This window comes from Myotis myotis, unplaced genomic scaffold (genome assembly GCF_014108235.1).
Source record: "Myotis myotis isolate mMyoMyo1 unplaced genomic scaffold, mMyoMyo1.p scaffold_m19_p_7, whole genome shotgun sequence".
Lineage (NCBI taxonomy): Eukaryota > Metazoa > Chordata > Mammalia > Chiroptera > Vespertilionidae > Myotis > Myotis myotis.
In genome coordinates, this window is record NW_023416379.1 from 11115009 (window position 1) to 11133737 (window position 18729).

The 18729-nt window shown below is 42.1% G+C and overlaps 2 protein-coding genes across 2 annotated transcripts in view; one reads left to right on the top strand and one right to left on the bottom strand.

The window, feature by feature from the left end:
- Window positions 1–2396: 2396 nt before the first annotated feature.
- Window positions 2397–18729, bottom strand: part of TRAPPC3L (trafficking protein particle complex 3 like) — a 36018-nt gene continuing 19685 nt past the window's right edge. The window contains exons 4-5 of the mRNA XM_036317938.1: window positions 7606–7791; window positions 2397–3734 (exon numbers count right to left, since the gene is read on the bottom strand). Coding sequence (XP_036173831.1) covers window positions 3615–3734; window positions 7606–7791 — 306 coding nt within the window. The 3' untranslated portion in view covers window positions 2397–3614. The remainder of the gene's footprint in view (window positions 3735–7605; window positions 7792–18729) is intronic.
- On the top strand, window positions 9884–15492 carry CALHM5 (calcium homeostasis modulator family member 5). The gene is made up of 2 exons (XM_036317937.1): window positions 9884–10505; window positions 14436–15492. Exons 1-2 carry the CDS (start codon window positions 9966–9968, stop codon window positions 14823–14825), a joined length of 930 nt encoding a protein of 309 aa, XP_036173830.1. The 5' UTR covers window positions 9884–9965; the 3' UTR covers window positions 14826–15492.

Below are 18729 nucleotides of genomic sequence, written 5' to 3' on the forward strand. Positions count from 1 at the left end.
AAGCTATGGATTCTCTGCTTAGAGAGGAGAGATATTAACAGTTTGCCATCAAGTGTCTTTGGTTGGGGAAGATAAGGCGTTACAAGTCACGAGCTGGCTGCAAATTGTTTGGCCTTGCTTAATTTTCTTGTGTTTCCTCATTCCACTTGCCCAGGGATTTTCCCAGCTTCTTACTACCCTGCTACATGGCAACGGCCTCCATCTTGCCCTGAAATTGCTCTGAGGCAAAGACCTTCTCCTCATCAAATTAAGCCACATTCCTCTCGTGGCTTTTCTGTGTCATCTAATAACCTAGCCACTGCATTCTCCTTGAAACTCTCCTGGCTTCAGTGTTACCAGTTTCTCTATGTACATCCCTGACGGAAAGTTTGGCCTCATTTGTGCTCTTCTTTCTTTGCTGCCTTTTGAATGGTGGTTCCCCCACCCCCAGATTCTCTTTTCGCTCCTTTTATTTTCTCAAGTCCACGCTCTCCCCAGATGTTGCCATCTACACCTATTGCCTTTACTATTATCCATACACTGATGACCTCTCTTCTGAGGGCCTGGGGCTGTTTAGATGTTTCAAAGGCACCTCAAACTCAAAATATTCCAGTCTTATTTGCTTCTTTCTTACACTGGCTCTGCCTCCTGTGGGCCCTCACTCAGCCTCCCAAGCTGGACACCCAGCTCCCTTTACTCAGCAGCCCCTCATCATCATGCACTTAAGTCACTGGCAAATTTAGCTTCTTTGTAGTTTGCGAATCCGCTTTCTTTGTTACCTAAGGCTTCACAGGTTGCTGTGAAAAATTAAGTGACATGCCACATAATTAATGTGCCTAGTACCTGATAAAAATCTTAATTGAATTCAAAGCTGAGAAAGCAGCATTTCCAGGCTCTTATATTGTTTGGCCTGTATAGACCATTGGGAATTAGAATTTCCTCTTTTAAGTCATTAAGTCTAGTGATTCACACACCACACTGAAATAGCAAGTCACCAGATGCAGTCTGCTGTCGTGAAAGATTTAGGCCACTGGGAGGCTCCAGGAATCAGAGGATTGTTCTGACTTTGGAATCCTCAAGTGACTCCTAATGTAATTTAGGTTTCCGTTGGATACAGTTGAAGCAAGGACCTGAAATCTATGAGGTTCTTTTTGTGTGTTTTTAAAGAGCTCCCACTGCACTGATATAAAATGCCTTCTCCCTGCGGAATCTCCCTTTTCTGGGACTTGCATGCTGGGTAGATGTAAACTATAACGGCAACTTCCTATTTTCCCCCTTCTGTAATCCTTTCCTCCTTGTGAGGAGAGGAGCTATTGTAAACCCAAATTCTATTTTGTTGAGCATTCAGCTATGTAAAGCTGTAATAATGAACAGTTCTCCGTGATGGTCTCAAATGTGTTGCGAATTAACCATCACATATTTATAACGCAATGAACGTGGTCGCATTAGTATAACAGAAACCCAGCTCTGCTCTCTTAGACTACAGTACAGTTGTCGGCTCCTGTAACAGGCAGGCCTTTCTCTCAGGCCAGTCATCCATGTCCCCCCTCTGCAGAGCAATGACTGTGGTCTGGGGAATGCCCTGTCCTCCCTGGCTGTGAAGAGGGTGGTTTTAAACTGGGCATGAGCCACTGTGCCCGGGTGATGACCTCCCCTGAGGTGGATGGGCTGCTTAATAAAATGGTGGGCACCTGAGCAGAAAACTGTCATTCTCTCAGAAGGCAGAAAGATACAGGCAGCCAACAAATATCCATTGCATGAAGCATAATTGAATGTTTAAAAAATGGAAGAGGGAATAAAGAAGGAAGTAAAGGGGTTGCAGGAATATTCTTGGTCTGTCATAAACAGGGAGATAGGGAACTTTCCAGTTATTCATACTAGTCCATTCCAATTGCTGAAGAGATCCAGGCTCCTGATAACTGATAGATGAGCCGGAGGGATTTGAGAAGACAGTAAGTTATGAACCAAGCCAATATATGAGAAAGAAGCTGCTGAGGGAAGAATTTCTGATTCCTGGCAACTTTGATAGTCAGGCCTCCTCAGTGAACCGCTTGGCAACTATCTGGTGATGTCACTTGAAAGAACTAAACTGTCTCTCTGCCCCAAACCGTCCTTTCCCTTTGCCTTTTCCAAGATAGCAAAAATCTCTGCATTGATCAAGGTTCCCGATTCTACTCCTGGTCTTCTGTGGAGCTGGTTTGAAGGGCCTTCCGTTGATGGGACAGCTGCCCCAGTGACCCTATTTGACCCTTAATACCTATCTACATTGTTCTTTGGAAGAGACAGCCAGGTAGGTGAGGAACAATTTCCCCATAGTCTTCTTTTTTAAAAAAATATGTATTTATTAAATGGATTGGGGTGACGTTGGTCAACATGAACCCCACAGTCTTCTAAAATCCAAAAAAGTGGAATTTCAGTGGTTATTGATGTCATTTATTCATTAATATATTTTAGATATTTATCATATCCTAGCCTCTCATTTTACAAAGAGAGAGAGAGAGAGAGAGAGAGAGAGAGAGAGAGAGAGATTATATACATTACCGAAAATGAGCCACTAGTCAGCATTAGCTGAAGCCACTAGAAAGAGAACTAGCCCTTCTCTCCAGCCCCCTGAGTTCCAGGTGAGGTCTGTCAGTACTATATCACTTACAGCAGTTTTAACTGATGGTGCCACACTAGCTGTAACTTTTACTTTTAATTTGACTTCTCTGCAGAATCCAGTAGATTCTGGACTGCCCTATAGGTCGCCCTTCCATGCTGAGGTCTGGTGAAGATTATTGCTTATTTAATCCAGTACATTTTGAATTTTTAATATGTACTGGTCACAGATAAAATATACTTCGTCATGTTTTTAGAGGATAAAAATGATAGTAAAAATTCTAACTGAATGAGCTTTGAAAGTATTCTCGAAGAACATTATTTACCTCTCATTTTAGTGATTTCCTGGCCTTGCCATCAGTAATATTTCACAAGAAATGGAAAGAATTTGGTTAATGCCAGCTACCTAAAAATTAAATATATTAAGTGAATTATAATTAAATGCTATTTTTAAGTGTTTCAGAATTAGCATTCAAATAAATAGGTTTGCTTTGTTGATTACAAATTAAGAGTAGTTTCAGGAAGCTTAAGCTATAAACCAAGCCCATATATGAGAAAATCACATCCATCATTTTTCAAAAATATGAAAGATTGCTACAAATAGAACTGTTTCTATAGAGAATACAATGTACAGTATCTAGAAACTATATATAGTGGACTCTATGTTTTATCATTTCATTCATTTTTTTCCAATGAGAAGAGATAAATATACCAGCTGTCTAGGTATTTTTTTTTCTGTTACCATAAATAATGAAACGAATAGACTGGACTGAGTAATATGTGCAATTCAGGCTTGCTATCTTATAAGGAGCTATTTGTATATGAAACTTTGACATGAGATTGAAAATGTGTGGTTTAAAAGCAAAAGAAAAAAACAACAGCTTTATATCCTAGTGTACTGCATTTCAAATTTCGGGCTAATTTATAATGCTCTTAAAGCCCATTCTATTAAGCAATTCAAAATTTCAATGGCTGTCTGTGTTTAGCTAATATTAGCTCCTCCACTAATCAGCCTGTGACATTTTGCATGCTATTCTTCATTTTTTCCGTCTGTATTTTTTCTCATCTAGCTTTTTCAGGAATGTTATTCCTATTTCTGTCACACTGTCGCCTTTTAGTCTGTCTTGCAAGAATGTAACATCAGCAGCCAAATGAACCTAGGAAAGAAAAGAAAAAAAGGCTTTCGTCATTTACGTGTTTTTAAATGTTTAATAATTGAGTTATAATTTATTTATTTATTTAATATATTTTATTGATTTTTTACAGAGAGGAAGGGAGAGGGATAGAGAGTTAGAAACATCGATCAACTGCCTCCTGCACACCCCCTACTGGGGATGTGTCCGCAACCAAGGTACATGCCCTTGACCGGAGTTGAACCTGGGACCCTTTGGTCCTCAGGCCGACACTCCATCCACTGAGCCAAACCGGTCAGGGCTCATTTACGTTTTTTAAGAAACAACAACCTCACTACATTTTTCTGTCTCTTTTTTTCAGCTTTATTTACCCCATAAGAGCTGACTTTGCTTTTGGAAAGATAAAAAGGAGCTACCTCTGTGGATGAAGGGCCCTTTACTGTGTGTCTTTCAAAAATGGTCTGGCTGTGTGTGAGCTCTGTGATATGCATCTGCAAAGAGATGGGCGGTCTAGGCCAGGCCAAACCTGGGTGATTCTGGGGCAAGCCCAGAAACGGGGACCCTTGCCAAGTTTTGTTCACAGGGCTGAATTATGAATCCATCTCAAAAAGAACACCGATTCTCAGCTCAAGGATAGCCTTGATCCAATGTGCCTCACAAGCAGAACTTCCAAGGATAAATGAATTCATAAACGATTCCTCTCCAACTGACTTGCCATATATCATTCTGTCCTAGCTAAATAGCATAATCATAACATAATAAGTATTGTTCTAACAATACTTAGGACTCACTTATGGCTTTGAGAGGTTTAAAAAAAGTATAGACTAAATAAATCATGACTATAAAATTAAAGATTGAAATTACAGACATGAATATTTGATACCAAGGCCTTCTTTTCCTCTGTAAGGCATAGCTCATTTCCCAGACATTGACGTGAGCCCCAAAGGCTGACTTCTCTATTCATTAAAACATATTCACATAAGAGCAGCATGGTATTGCTGACCTACCCTCAATAAAATACCATTCAGCTATTTTAAGTCATTGGGGTAAAGAAAATAAATAAGTGAAAGTACCTAATAAAAGCAAATACGTGGAAAAGCCTGAGCCTAGTAATGAATTAATTAGTATTAGTTAATTACAATCTTACCAGACTCATTTCCCTCTCTCACTAAGAATTCCTTGGCCAACCAGCCTGGATTTGTTAAACCATAGACCTTGGTAGGCCAAGTTCTTTGACCCATACAGTGCACAAAAACTATGCCTCTGTGATGCCCAGCACCCAATAGAAGGCTATAGACTGCACTTGGAAATACAGAAGATAAATTCACCCGCATTTTTTTCCATATAAGATCTTTTTCTGTCTTTGTAAAAATTTGACAGAAAATTAAATAAAATAACAGGGAGACTACACTGATGCTATTTGAATATTTGGGGCCACATGCTGTCTGATGCCTATGTGTCTATCATTCAGCATATATAGTCAACTATTATCCATGAAAGATGGAGACTTCTCTATCTTGCTTTTGACTCAGTTTTATGGTTCAACCCATTAACTCCCAGAATTCTTTGTTTCCCCTTTCTTGATTTCATGGACATTGATTGTAGGGCAAGCTTTAAAAAATGGTAGGTAGGCCTGTGGAAGATCTGTGTGACTGATACGTTATTTCTGTTGTTTTACACTTTTGGACTGCCTGTTATTATGTCCTTCCCCTAATTATCACAAATAATTGAAAATTATATTCATGCTTCATTATTGGGTAGGTCAACACATATCTAGACTTGGGCCACTACCTGGTCTCACTATTCTAAATAGCTAAGCTTCTGGAAAAAGGAGACTGTTGATTACTACCTCTGCCTAAGCTCCCGTGGCTCATCAGTCTTGGACAGAGTGTCTTCTTCTCCCTTCACTTTCCCAAAACAGCTTTTACCAAGTCCTTCCTGACCTTTTGGTCCCTAAATGTTGTGAATATTTTTCAGGTCTTGTTTTTCTTAGCCTCTGCTGCACCGGGTCTTGCTAATCACTTCCTTTTCTTGAAATACTCCCCTCTCTTGTTTCTTCGACTCCATTCCTTCCTGGTATTTTTCTAAGCTCTGGTTGCTCCTTCTCGGTATCCTTTGCAGCCTTTGTATTCTCTTGCCTAGCTTACTCACTATGTTTTGTCGCCTCCTAGGGTTCCAACTGTGGCTCTCTCTCTCTCTTTTTTTTTACACTCTATCTACACAGTGTTAAAAGAAGCACAGAGTTCCAGTGTTTCTTCAGTCCACATCTCTGTGACTTGCAGGCATGTGTAACAGCTGCTGAGCGATATCATCACTGGTGTGTATAGACACCTCAATCCCAGCAGCTGCCCAATTAAACTCCTCATTTTGTCTCTCCCATCCCCAAATGAACATCTCCTGGTTTTTCTCTCTTGATTAATAGCACAACCATCACTATAGGTTGCTCAGAAACCTGAAAATAGCCCTAGTTGGATTGGCTCAGTGGATAGAGCCTCGGCCTACAGACTGAAGGGTCCCGGGTTTGATTCCATTCAAGGGCACATGTCTGGATGTGCCCGGGTTGCGGACTCCATCCCCAGTGGGGGATGTGCAGGAGGCAGCCAATCAATGATTCTCTCTCATCATTGATGATTCTATCTCTCTCTCCCTCTCCCTTCCTCTCTGAAATCAATAAAAATATATTATAAATTAAAAAAGAAACTAAAAATAATCCCGGAGTCTTTTCTCAACCTTGTCCCTTTAGTCAACTGATTACCTAATCTTAAACCTGTTCTACCTTCTTAGTGTTGTTGGCATCACCCTCTCTCCTCTCTTCCTGTCAGGGCTTTCTCTGGTTTTTCTCAAGGTTCCCACCATCAACTTCCGAACTGCCCTCCTCCTCCCTCCAGCATTGTCCCCTCCTGTACACTTTCACTTTGTGGACAAAGGAATGAAATTCCTAAAATACAAATTTGAAAATATCATCCCCCTGTTTATAAACCTACAGCGGGTCTCTTCTCTTTTCAATACAAAAATCAAATTCCCAACTTGTCCTATAAATGCCTTTTTTTTTTTTTTTTTAAATCAGGCCTCTGTAAAGAATTTAAATCTCCTTCTTCATAACAATTCCTCTCTCAACCTACATGTCATTCATGGGAAACGAATTCAAGTTCCTCGTTCCTTGACGGGAACACCTTTTTGTGCCTTTGGACAAGCTGCTCCTTTCCCCCTGCTCCCCAAGGTTCTCACCTCACCAAACTCCCATTTATCCTTCAAATGCCAGAGCACAGTTTTTCTAGGAAGTCGTCCCTGACCTTCCATCCACCCCCACCCAGGTCCTCCCATAGCCCTTAGTCACACTTAACATATCTGCTTTCTCTACAGGACAGAAGATTCTTGAAGGACAGCAACTTTGTCTTGTTCCTCTTTGTAAGTTCAGTGCCTGACTCTTAGCAGATGCTAATCATTGTCTTAGTTAAATCGATGGATAATTCAGGTGTGGAAGCCAGCCTCCAGAATAGCCTGCAATGATCCCTGGCCTCCTGTTATTCACGCCCTCACGTAGTCCCCTCCCACTTTGCACCAGGGTTGGCAGCTCCTGTTGTGATGAGATCTCCAGAGAGGCCTATTTGGCAAAGAACTTCATGAAGCCTCTAGCCAAGTTTTAGCAAGGCCATGAGTGGGCTTGGAAGTAGATTCTTCAGCTGAGACTGCAGCTCCACCAACAGCTTGATGGCATGTGTATTCAGCTGAGAAAAGCTCTGAACCACAACCACCTGCTAAGCTGATCCCAGATTTCTGATCCTTAGAAACCGTGTAAGACAATAAACATTTGTTTTACGCCGCTGTTCTCTGGGGCAATTTGTTACACAGCACTAGATAACAAATGTACCCGCAAAATGAAGCAGGAGTTTACCATTTCCAGGGCACCTCTGATAATCCCACAGAGTAAGTTGCAGTAGCATAGAGACGACCGCCCGGCAGGGAGCTCTTCCACAAACTCCACCAGTGGATTCTTGTCCAGAATCAGGGAAAATTCATTTCTGCTTGAATTATTACAGGTTACACTTGGTGTAATTCCCAAGTACATCTTGAAAGCCACCTAACAAAGAGGGGGGGGGGAGGTAATTATGAAAACTTGGTCTAGGACAAATGTCTATAAATAGGGCACCCAAATACCCTGTTCTAGGCAGTGCTATGTAAGGGAGAAGCGCATGGAGTTTGCAGTCAGGAAGTCCGGGCTCACACTTAGCTTTGGAGTGTACTGAACGTATGACTAATGCAAGTCTTAAATCCTTTTATTTTTATGAAACATCTTAAGGGACTAGATCTTAAAACAAAAATCTTTAAAAGTAAACATCCTTTAGGAAGGTGGGAAATTAAAATATGACTAATCATCAACATATTAGTATGATATTTGTCACACTGAGGCTAGTAAAAGATAAGGTATTGAATTAGAAGGAACACATCTGCCCTAACAGGAATTCGATAGAGCGAAGGATGCTACAGGAAGGTTAGACTCAAGGGCATGTTTGGGGAAGTGGAGGGAGTCATATTACTAAGGATGGCAAGTCTCTGACAAGGAACAAAGAGAAGTGGTGAGAGGCACATAAATGAGTCCTAAAGTAACTTCTCAAAAGTCTCCTGTTTTACATGGAAATGGAGGAAACCTTGACGATTATTTCTGTTTCACTTCCATTTTCACAAATGACTAAACCGGAATCCAGAGACGTAAACTGACATGGTCAAGTCTACACCATATCTAGGCTCCTAGTCCACGGCACTTTCTTTTCACAAAGCACACACACCTGGAACTTGAGGCTTATTAATGGGAATGTGTCAGCTTGATAGGTTGTTGTCCTTTAAGTGCCTTAATTAATTTAATTTTAAAATTAAGACCAGTGTAGGAGAGAAATTGATATAATTTCTGTAAATTATTTCTAATTAGAAGTACTTCTAATTAAAGGTTCATTCATTCATTCATTCATTCGTACTCAATGAGCACTGCCTGTCTAGTACAGTGCCTGGCATACAGTAGGAGTTCAATAACTATTTGAAAAAGGAATTATTGAATGAGCATCTCATCTGTTTGACACCATGTTTAGATCCAGAGTACAAGTTAATAAAAAGGGCTACAGATATTAAACAAATAACTGCAAGAGTATAATAAGTCCTGCAAGTACAATGTTATATATAGGGTAGGGCAAAAGTAGGCTTATAGTTGTGAGTATATGAAACACAGACTTTACTCTTGTATTATTATTTATTAATTATTGTATTATTTTCTATATGAACAACTAAACCTACTTTTGCCCCACCTGTATTAAGAAGCAATCCTGGAAATAACCACAGAGGAAGGAACTTCTACCCTGCTCATGAATACTGAGTGAGAGTTTGTCAGGTGAACAAAGAGGGGATGGTGAGGGTGATATTCCAGGTAGAGGGAACGTATCCTGGGCATGAAATGCCATGATAAGACTCACGGGAGGCTGGCATTTATCAGCTTGTAGGCAGTGGGGAGGCTCAAAGTCATGACTAAGCTACGGCAGAATTCAGTTTCTGTTTTATAGGGATCTCCTTTGTGTCAGCATGGTGGGTGGATTTAGGACAGAGGGGATGCTGGGCATGAGGTCAAAGGCAGACATGCCAATCAAAAGATTACTATGATAGCCCAGGAAAGAAATGATGAGGACTTCTCATTTTGTCTTTCATTCAAAACTCAAAGGCTCACTAAAGTTTTCCTATAAATTCCAAGTAGCCCAAATCCTGAAATTTGCTGCACTTCTCTGCCACTAGCCAGCTTGAAAGGATATAAAGTGAATTTCCTGCTCTTAAGTAGCAAGAGAGAAAAAAGCAGCACAAATGTCCAGACTTGGACATTGACTTGGCTCCCAACCAACTGGCTGAAACCCATTTCTGGCAATGCTTTGATTTCTCCGGCTGGAAAATTCCTAGACTATTATTTACATGAGTGAGAATTTCTTTCAGATTCTCAATGCATGGAAATAACATAAAAACGGAGGCTTTGCACTTTGAATTTAATTGCCAGTGTTTTGGCTCTAGTTTCACGGCCCAATACCCACCAGTAGGAGGCATTGTCTAAACACTGTTGGGAAATACTCATTCTTGGGGAATGACATTGTTTCCTTATCTGGCCGAATTCGGTCTGGGAAGGAGGACGGCTGCTTGCAAGGAAGAGCTCCACCCTCAGCCACGGCCACAGCCGCTCTGCCAATAAATAAGGCAAAGCATCTCCCCGCTTTATTTACCTCCAAAATGGATGCTTTCAATGGGATTTTGAAGTTCATCCTGCACCAGAAAACGGTGATTGGCTACAGCTTCATGGCTCTGCTGACCCTGGGAAGCGAGCGGCTCTTTTCCCTCGTGGCGTTCAAGTGCCCCTGCAGCACCGAGAATGTGCTGTACGGGCTGGTTTTCCTTTTTGCTCCCGCCTGGGTTTTACTCATCCTGGGATTCTTCCTGAACAACAGGTCCTGGAGACTCTTCACAGGCTGCTGCGTGAACCCCAGGAAAATCTTCCCCCGGGGCCACGGCGGCCGCTTCTTCTATGTCCTGGGCCAGATCACTCTGAGTTCCTTGGTGGCTCCAATGATGTGGCTGTCGGTGGCTTTGCTCAATGGCACTTTCTATGAATGTGCCATGAGCGGGACAAAAAGTGCAAGACTCCTGGGATTGATTTGCAAGGACAAGCCCAAAGAGTGCTGGGAAGAGCTTCACAAAGTGTCATGTGGCAAAACCAGCATGACGGCCACGGACAGCGAGGAGCTGAAGCTGTCCCTGCAAGCTCAGTCTCAGGTAAAAAAACAAACAAAACAAAAAAAAACTTGGCTTTCCCTCCCAGCTTGAGCTATTTTCTCAGTTCGCCTTCTAGCCAGGGCTGAGTCTGAATCCTGCCAGAACAGTTTGAGACAAAATGGAAATTGGAACAGGATGCAGCGTTAAGACCATCTCGGGAAAAGCTTTTTAGAAGTCGGAGGGGCTCAGTAAAACTGCTGATTGAATTGTCTTTTCCATTTCCGAACAGAACATATCCTCTGGGTTCTGTGTACGTAAATACTTAAGTACTTTAAAACTATCTCTCTGGGTTGACTTTATCAATAATGCATGATACTAACTCATAATTGAGTGTAAGGCCAGAGCTGTAATTAGAAATTACTGCTCTCTATCAATTATTTATTTTCAAATTGGTTTCTCGGGAAAAAAACACACAACAAAACCCACACACATAGCGTTCATCTATTAAAATATAGCTGAACCAAATGAGTTAATACTTTGCAATGTTGCATGCAATATCGTTAAAATCAAGATTCCCTTGAATGATTTCTGGCAACTTCTATCTCTGTGTGTAAATAGTGTCAGGATTGAGAAGAGTTTCCCAGATAACGTAGGAATTGGCCGTCTTTAGCCTCTGGTGAAAAGCGGTCATATTCTCTAGGGAGGTGAGTCCTCCGCTCTTTGTGCTGTACAGCTCAACAAGTCTTACATGACTTTAGAAGCTCACGACTCGGGGCATCGCTTTATGTACCAGAAGGAAATCACAGCTTTCCCTAACTGATGTGGGGAAGTAGCTTGTCATCCTTCCAGGTTCGTGAGCACAAATCCAGATGTGAAGCCTTGCCCTGCCTCAGGAAAGACTGCATTCCTGCTTGTGAGGAGAAGGAATTGCATTCCCCAAACCAACACAAGCAATAAGAGTGGATAAACGGATCCACAACTGGTCAGCAATGCCACTTGTTTTGGAATAAACACGCTGAAAATAGTATAATTTTACTTTTCAACAAGGATTTACACATCAAGGCAAAGAGTGTTTTTGAAATCCTGCATTCCAAAGCTGGCTGGCAGTGTTGTCATATACTTTTCATAAACCGATAAGCCTAAAATCTTTTGTGTAATGCATAAAGTACATCTTAGATAAAAACATGTCAGGCTCCCAGATGTCTTTCTTCTTTTGTTGAAGGAAGGTATTAATTAGGAATGTTATGACACAATGAGTGATTTATGATTTATGTCCCCAGGCACCAGGCTCCATTCAGTTAGTGCCAGATCCAAACACGTATCACCGTGTGAGCTTTTCTTCTCTAAACACACGCACGAGGAAATCATGCACATGCTGTCATAGCTGAACCTGGGCACACCAACCTGTTTTACTTTTCAGCAGAATGAAAAGGACCTGGGGCTGATTCCTGGGGGAGGACGCATGAGGGATGTGATCAAGGCAAGCTGTGTCAATAGCAGGTGCTCACAGTAGCTCAGGTAGTCAGGAGAAACAAACAGTCCAGACTAATAGTTGGGCATGTGGGTGGGGGTGAAAAAAGTGTCCCATCCATAGGCGGGGCAGAGAAACAAGAAACCCAGCTGGGTGATGCTCTTTTCTTAAGGGAGGTAAAGTGTAGTAGTGGAAAGAACTTGACCTTGGAGTTGGCTAGCCTTGGGTTTGAGTCCTGACCCTACCAATCACCAGCTATGTGATCTAGAGCTAGTGATTTGACTTCTCTGAACCCCAGATTCCTCTAGTTGGGGGAATAATACTTGCCCTGCTGGAGGGTATAGAGATAATGGGCATAAGGGGACATAAAGCTTCTGGCACATGATAATTGATGAGAAAACACCCAAGGTTTGAGGGAGGAGACTCATGCAGAATGGGACACTATTGAAGGCTGGGGTGGGATCATGTACCATGTCTAGTTAGGCTGGGTACTATGAGTTGGGGAAGAACAAGAGGGCTCAGTACTCAGGTGAAAGCAAGGTGATGCTAGGGTCATTTCCAAGGAGGGAGGAGGAGGAGAGGGGGAGTTTGAAGCTGACTAAATGGTTTAAAACTCAAGCAGAATTGCCTCAGATATTGAGGTGAGATGGCCTACTGACCTGCAGGAGGCCTTGCTGTAGGGGATGAAGAAAAGAGGAAGTTCTGAGGTATGCAACTGCAAGTCAGGTGAATACGAGGACTTTCACAACATGGTAGTTGTGTCTAATTCATTAATCATGATAGAAAGATACCATGAGTTTAATCATGCATTTACATATACATATACATTTGAAAAATAGCATCCTATATAATAAAAAGGTAATATGCAAATTGCCCTAACAGCGGAATGACTGGGAACAACCAGTCGCTATGATGCCCACTGACCACCAGGGGGCAGACACTCAATGCAGGAGCTGCCCTCTGGTGGTCACTGCGCTTCTACAGGGGAAGCTCTGCTCAGCCACAAGCCAGGCTGATGACTGTGAGCCCTGTGGCGGTGGTGGGAGCCTCTCCCATCTCCTCCACAGTGCTAAGGCTGTCCAACTGTGGCTTAGGCCTGCTTCCCGTAGGGAACAGGCCTAAGCTGGCAGATGGACATCCCCCAAGGGCTCCTGGGCTACCAGAGAGATGTCTGACTGCCAGCTTAGGCCTGATCCCCTGGGAAGTGGGCCTGAGCTGGCAGGTGGACATCCCTGAAGGGGTCCTGAATTGCAAGAGGGCACAGGTTGGGCTGAGGGATCTCCCCCCACCCTACCACCACCACCACCACCACCGAGTGCACGAATTTTCATGCACTGGGCCTCTAGTCATGTAATAATAGCTCACACTTACTGAATGTACATATATGTCTATATCATCTCATTTTAATTCCCAAAATTGCCCTCTGGGATGGGTAACCCCCATTTTACGGTTGAGAAAACTGAGGTGCAGAGAACAGTCAGTAAAGGGAAAGTTGAGATTTAAACCCAACTGGTGCCAATCCAGAGTCGGCATTCATGTGGAGTCTGAGCCCTTCACAATGACTCCAAGGCCTGCAAGTGTGAGAACCACGGGTTTAAAGCATTGGAGTGTATCTGTAGTTCTGTTATGGTCTGAACGGGTTCACTTGCTGATTTTTGTCTCTATTTTCAAATAGGCCCATCTGCTGAGAAATACCAATGGTCATTTCATTGAAATGTCAAGAGAAAGTTTGAAAGAGCTCATTAGTTGTCCAAATATGAAATTAATTCCAATGATCAAAATATAATTAGAACAACAAAAAAGTTTAGAAGATAAGTTGAACTATTTGGACTTCTGTTTTTAATATTTAGGGGGAGGAGGAGAAAGCCCAGCTGAGCCAGTCCATAACCAGAGAGAATTTTGTTTTTTCTAATTATCAAAATTCAGAACCAATAATCCTGAAGGTTTGGAATCACTGTAATTTTTTTCTCAGCTTTTATGCAGGCTTTCAATTCTTACAGTTTCAGTCTCCTTATTGTATTATGTCTGTTTTACTTTATCATGATAATGCGTGATGAAATTTCTCTCAGAAGGGGTTGTTGCTCCCTACAAACAAGAGAACTTGGGAAAAACGCATATCTGCATTTATCAATGCCTGAAAACACATGGCTAAGGAACTGGTCATTTGCTCAAATGATCACATTCACACAGACACAGAAATGTTCCCTCTGAAAGATAATACTATTTGAGGGCTTGGTTTTCCTGATTCTTGGATAATCTATATTTTTTGCTTTTTTTTTCCTATTTGCCTGCCTTCTGGTTATTTATTTGCATACCAGCAATGATGTAGAGGATGGAGAATAATTAGGTGAAGTCGAAATTTATTTTGACTGTTAGAAAAGTGTTGTTAAAAAAATAAGATGAAGGATTTCAGCTGAGATGTGGTTTTAATTTAGCCATTCACTTCCCAATGCGATCACCCCAGCTCCCTGAGAAGTGGCTTTGCTTTTACATGCCCTCAATATCTCTCTCTTTCTAAGATTCTAGGATGGTGCCTGATTTGTTCAGCATCTTTTTTCTCTCTGCTCACCACTTGTTATGCTCGCTGCCGATCTAAAGTTAGCTACCTTCAGCTGAATTTTTGGAAGACATATGCACAGAAGGAGAAGGAGCAGTTGGAGAATGCGTTCCTGGACTACGCCAGCAAGCTGAGTGAGAGAAATCTGAAAAGCTTTTTTGAAAACAAGAGGCCAGAGGTCTTCCCCATGCCTACTTTTGCTGCCTGGGAGGCTGCTTCAGAGCTGCATTCTTTCCACCAAAGCCAGCAACACTATAGCACCCTGCACAGGGTGGTGGAGGAGGGTCCAGAACTTAGCCCCGAGGAAGATGAGACAACAATGGTCCTTGTGGGTAGCGCCCACAGTGTGTAGTTCATCCACCATTGCTGACTCATGGTGTCCAGGGGTTCACTTCTTATAACATCTTGTTACTGCATCAGCCACAACCTGTGAATATCTGTGTTTTCTCACATTCCGTGTTTCTGTATAAGACAAGGCCAAGGGAAGCAGCTTTGCAGCTCCCAAGTGCAGACGGTGTTAGGATGTGCTCAAACTGATGCTGAGTGACTGGTCAAGGATGGCGAGAAAGGTGGTCTTGCTTTGGGTGGGGATTGGGTTCAGAATCTTCAAGTTTAAGATTTTATGATTCAACAGCAAGACTCATGCAAGAGGGTCATGGCATCTGGAGAAGAAGTGGTGAGTTGTGAGTGAGACAGGTAGTCTTAGCGGACTACTGTACACAGTGGGATCTGCAGTGTAGTCAGCAAAATCCTCATCCTATAAATCTACCCTAGTGCCCTTTAAGGATGTATAAAATTCTACCATCTGAAATTCATTTCCTCAGAATCTGAAGACATCAGTTCTCAAAAATAATACATTGAATGGATATAATGCCTAAAATTCTGACCTTCTCCCCTGTTTCCAGCATACAATAAAAGTATGCCCTGCAAGCAGGGCTGTATTAGGGCTATTGTGGCCTCTAAGTACTTTTGCTTTCATGGACCACTTTCTACATTAAAAACACACACACACATATTCATGACTGTGTTGATAGAAAATATATAAATATTATGTATTAAAAAATTTTTCAACCCAAAAGTTTATTTTTTTTCAGATTTTAAAAGAAATTCAAAACACTTGTGGGCCCCTTCAGGTATCATGGGCCCTAGGCACAGTGCCCACTGTGCTGAATGGGGCAGTGAGCCTTGACTGGAGGTCTGTGGGAACTGTCCAAAGCGTGAAGCCCAAAATGTATACTGAGCCAGAATGAGACTCTAGGAGAGGCCAAAGGGCACGCTGGGATGCTGAGGCTGGAGCTTGAGCACAGAGAGAAACCCTGGAGGAGGCCTACATCACTGGTAAACAAGGCAATGACAGTGGCTTGGTAAAAAATATATATACTTTTGATTTCAGAGAGGAAAGGAAAGAGAGATATAGAAACATCAATGATGAGAGAGAATCATCGTTTGACTGCCTCTTGCACACCTCACACATTGAATAATAATTCAATGTATTATTTTTGAGAACTGATGTCTTCAGATTCTGGGGATTGATCCTGCAACCCGGGGATGTGCCCTGACAGGGAATTGAACCGTGACCTCCTGGTTCATAGGTTGACACTCTACCACTGAGCCATGCCAGCCAGGCCACGTGCCAGTGGAGTTATTCTTTTTGGAGCAGGATTTTGATCAAGAGCATTAGGTTAGTTTAATCCATTTTGTGGGTTGGGACATAGTTATTACACATATAAAATGTCATATTTGAATCTGGAAGGAAATTTTCTTTTAGGCAGCTTCAAATAATATTTTTAATGTTCAAATTGAGTTATGCAGAAAAAATACTTGTCTAGCTGTAAGAAAGACCATATTCTAAATTTTGCTCTTCCACTGAGGAGGAAAGGTAGAATTAATGTATATGACAATCTATTATGCTCTGGGTAGTTTACATATGATTTATATTTAAAACCCACAGATATACTGGGAAGGAAGTATTACTATTTCTACTTTTATAAATAAAACTAAAGTTCAAAAAGGTTAAAGTTAAGTCATAAGTAAAAGATAAGAAACTAAATTTACACCTGAATTTATCTGACTCAACTTCTACCACATAAAATGTTGCAGGATATTGATATATTCTCAAATATTCAGTTAACCATAAAAAGCGTGTTTTCATTTGTAATATCTTAATCAATAAAGGGGAAAAAATTAAGAAAAGAAAAAAATAGTACACACACACACACATACACACACACACACACAAAGCATGTTTCCTCACTGAAGCATCAATGAGCCTGGCCAGCGGCCTCAGTGGTTGAGCGTGGACCTATGAACCAGAAGGTCACGGTTCAATTCTCTATTAGGGCACATGCTGGGTTGTGGGCTCGATCCCCAGTAGGGGGAGTGCAGGAGGGAGCTGATCAAGGATTCTCTCTCATCATTGATGTTTCTATCTCTCTCCCTCTCCCTTCCTCTCTGAAATCAATTAAAAATATATTTTTTAAGTAAGAAAAGTCTAAACTCAGGTGATACTGAGTAACTGTACTTAAAAACAATACTTGAAAATATACACATCCTTTGGAAGAGTGCCTAACCCATACAGTTATTACTGACTGCATTGTGACAACATTTTGTTCCAAGATTTAGCCTAAAGGAATGTACTTCTGCAACAATAATGGTCGCTGATGGAATCAACACAAGATTATTTCTCCTTGGGGTTTTGTTCATATCTGTGTCATGGGAGGAAAGGTGAGGGATAATAATCAGTGTCTTTAAAAAGCTTGATTCCTTAGACAAGTGGCTAACTATGAGTGGATCTCAGTGATCCTGTATAGGAAGCCACGCAGTTAAAGAAATATGCAGCTACAAATTAGTGTTGAATCAATGTCCATCTTCTTTGGAGTGAATGTCCTGGAAGACAGAGCTTCTCTCCCTACCTCCTACCCCAGAGAGAAGCTAGTTATCCCAACTACGGGTAGGGTGGGCTTTGCTTCAATCAAGACTATCCTATATAATAAAGAGGCAATATGCAAATTGACCATCATGCCCTCACGAGATAGCTGCCTACAACCAGGCCAGCAGGGGGGTTAGTGAGGGACGACCAAACAACTAAACATGCAGGCTGCATGGGGCGACCAGGCTGGCAGGGGGGGTTAATGAGGGATGACCAAATGACTGCATAAGCAGGCTGCGTGGGGTGACCAGGCCAGCAGGGGGGGCAGTTGGGGGCAACCAGGCAGGCAGTCAGGTGAGCAATTAGGAGCCAGCAGTCCAGGATTGTGAGAGGGATGTCTGACTGCCGGTTAAGGCTGGATCGGGCCTAAACCGGCAGTCAGACATCCCCCAAGGGGTCCCGGATTGGAGAGGGCTCAGGCTGGGCTGAGGGGACTCCCCCCTACCCCCTGTGGATGAATTTCGTGCACCGGGCCTCTAGTGCTTTATTATATTTCTCTAGTTTTCCCCACTGTTAAAAATGACATTTTATCTTATTTGAAACACTTGAAAGAGATAAAATGAGAGGCAACTCCAGGAGAATTGGGACAGAGGGTCTGGGGGAGTGGCAGCCCTCACATGCCACCTCCCCTCTACTGCAGTCACTAAGAGTGCCAGGGAACACAGTTTGAAAACACTTGCTCTAAAACAGTGGACATCTATTAAGATTGCTTGGGGAGCATTTAAAAAGTTCTTATGGCCCAGCCAGTGTGGCCCAGTGGTTGAGCATCAACCTATAAACCAGGAGGTCACGGTTCAATTCCCAGTCAGGGCATATGCCCAGGTTGCAGGCTTGATTCCCAGTGTAGGGTGTGCAGGAGGCAGCTGGTCAATGATTCTCTCATCACTGATGTTTCTAGCTCTCTCTCCCTCTACCTTCCTCTCTAAAACCAATAAAAAAATATATATTAAAAAAATAAAAATTTCTTATGCTGGGCTTTATTCCCAGAGACTATGATTTAATTAGTTAAAAGTAGGATCTGGGCATCAGGATTTCCTCAGGAAACCTCCAGGTTATTGTATGAAGCAGAAAGACTGATAACCATTACCTTGGATAATGACTAAGAGGTCAGGCCAAGCCTGGACAAAAGCTTACATCTGACACAAACAAAGAATGACACCACACAGGGCTGACCCAGAGTTTGGCTGGCCTTTCCAAGGTGTCTCTGAACCCTTCGGCCCAGATTGATCTTGATTTTTTCCTTTGGGATTTTGTTTTCCAGAGTATTTCCTAAATAGTTTTCATCTCCTTGTAAGGAATTTTGTTGTTAAAAGGTTACATTAATAAA

Excerpts from the sequence above, each read along its gene's own strand:
- CALHM5 (XM_036317937.1), top strand. The coding sequence starts at position 9,966 with ATGGATGCTTTCAATGGGATTTTGAAGTTCATCCTGCACCAGAAAACG. Across the intron at positions 10,506-14,435 it reads CCCTGCAAGCTCAGTCTCAG|ATTCTAGGATGGTGCCTGAT; the intron begins GTAAAAAAACAA and ends TCTCTTTCTAAG.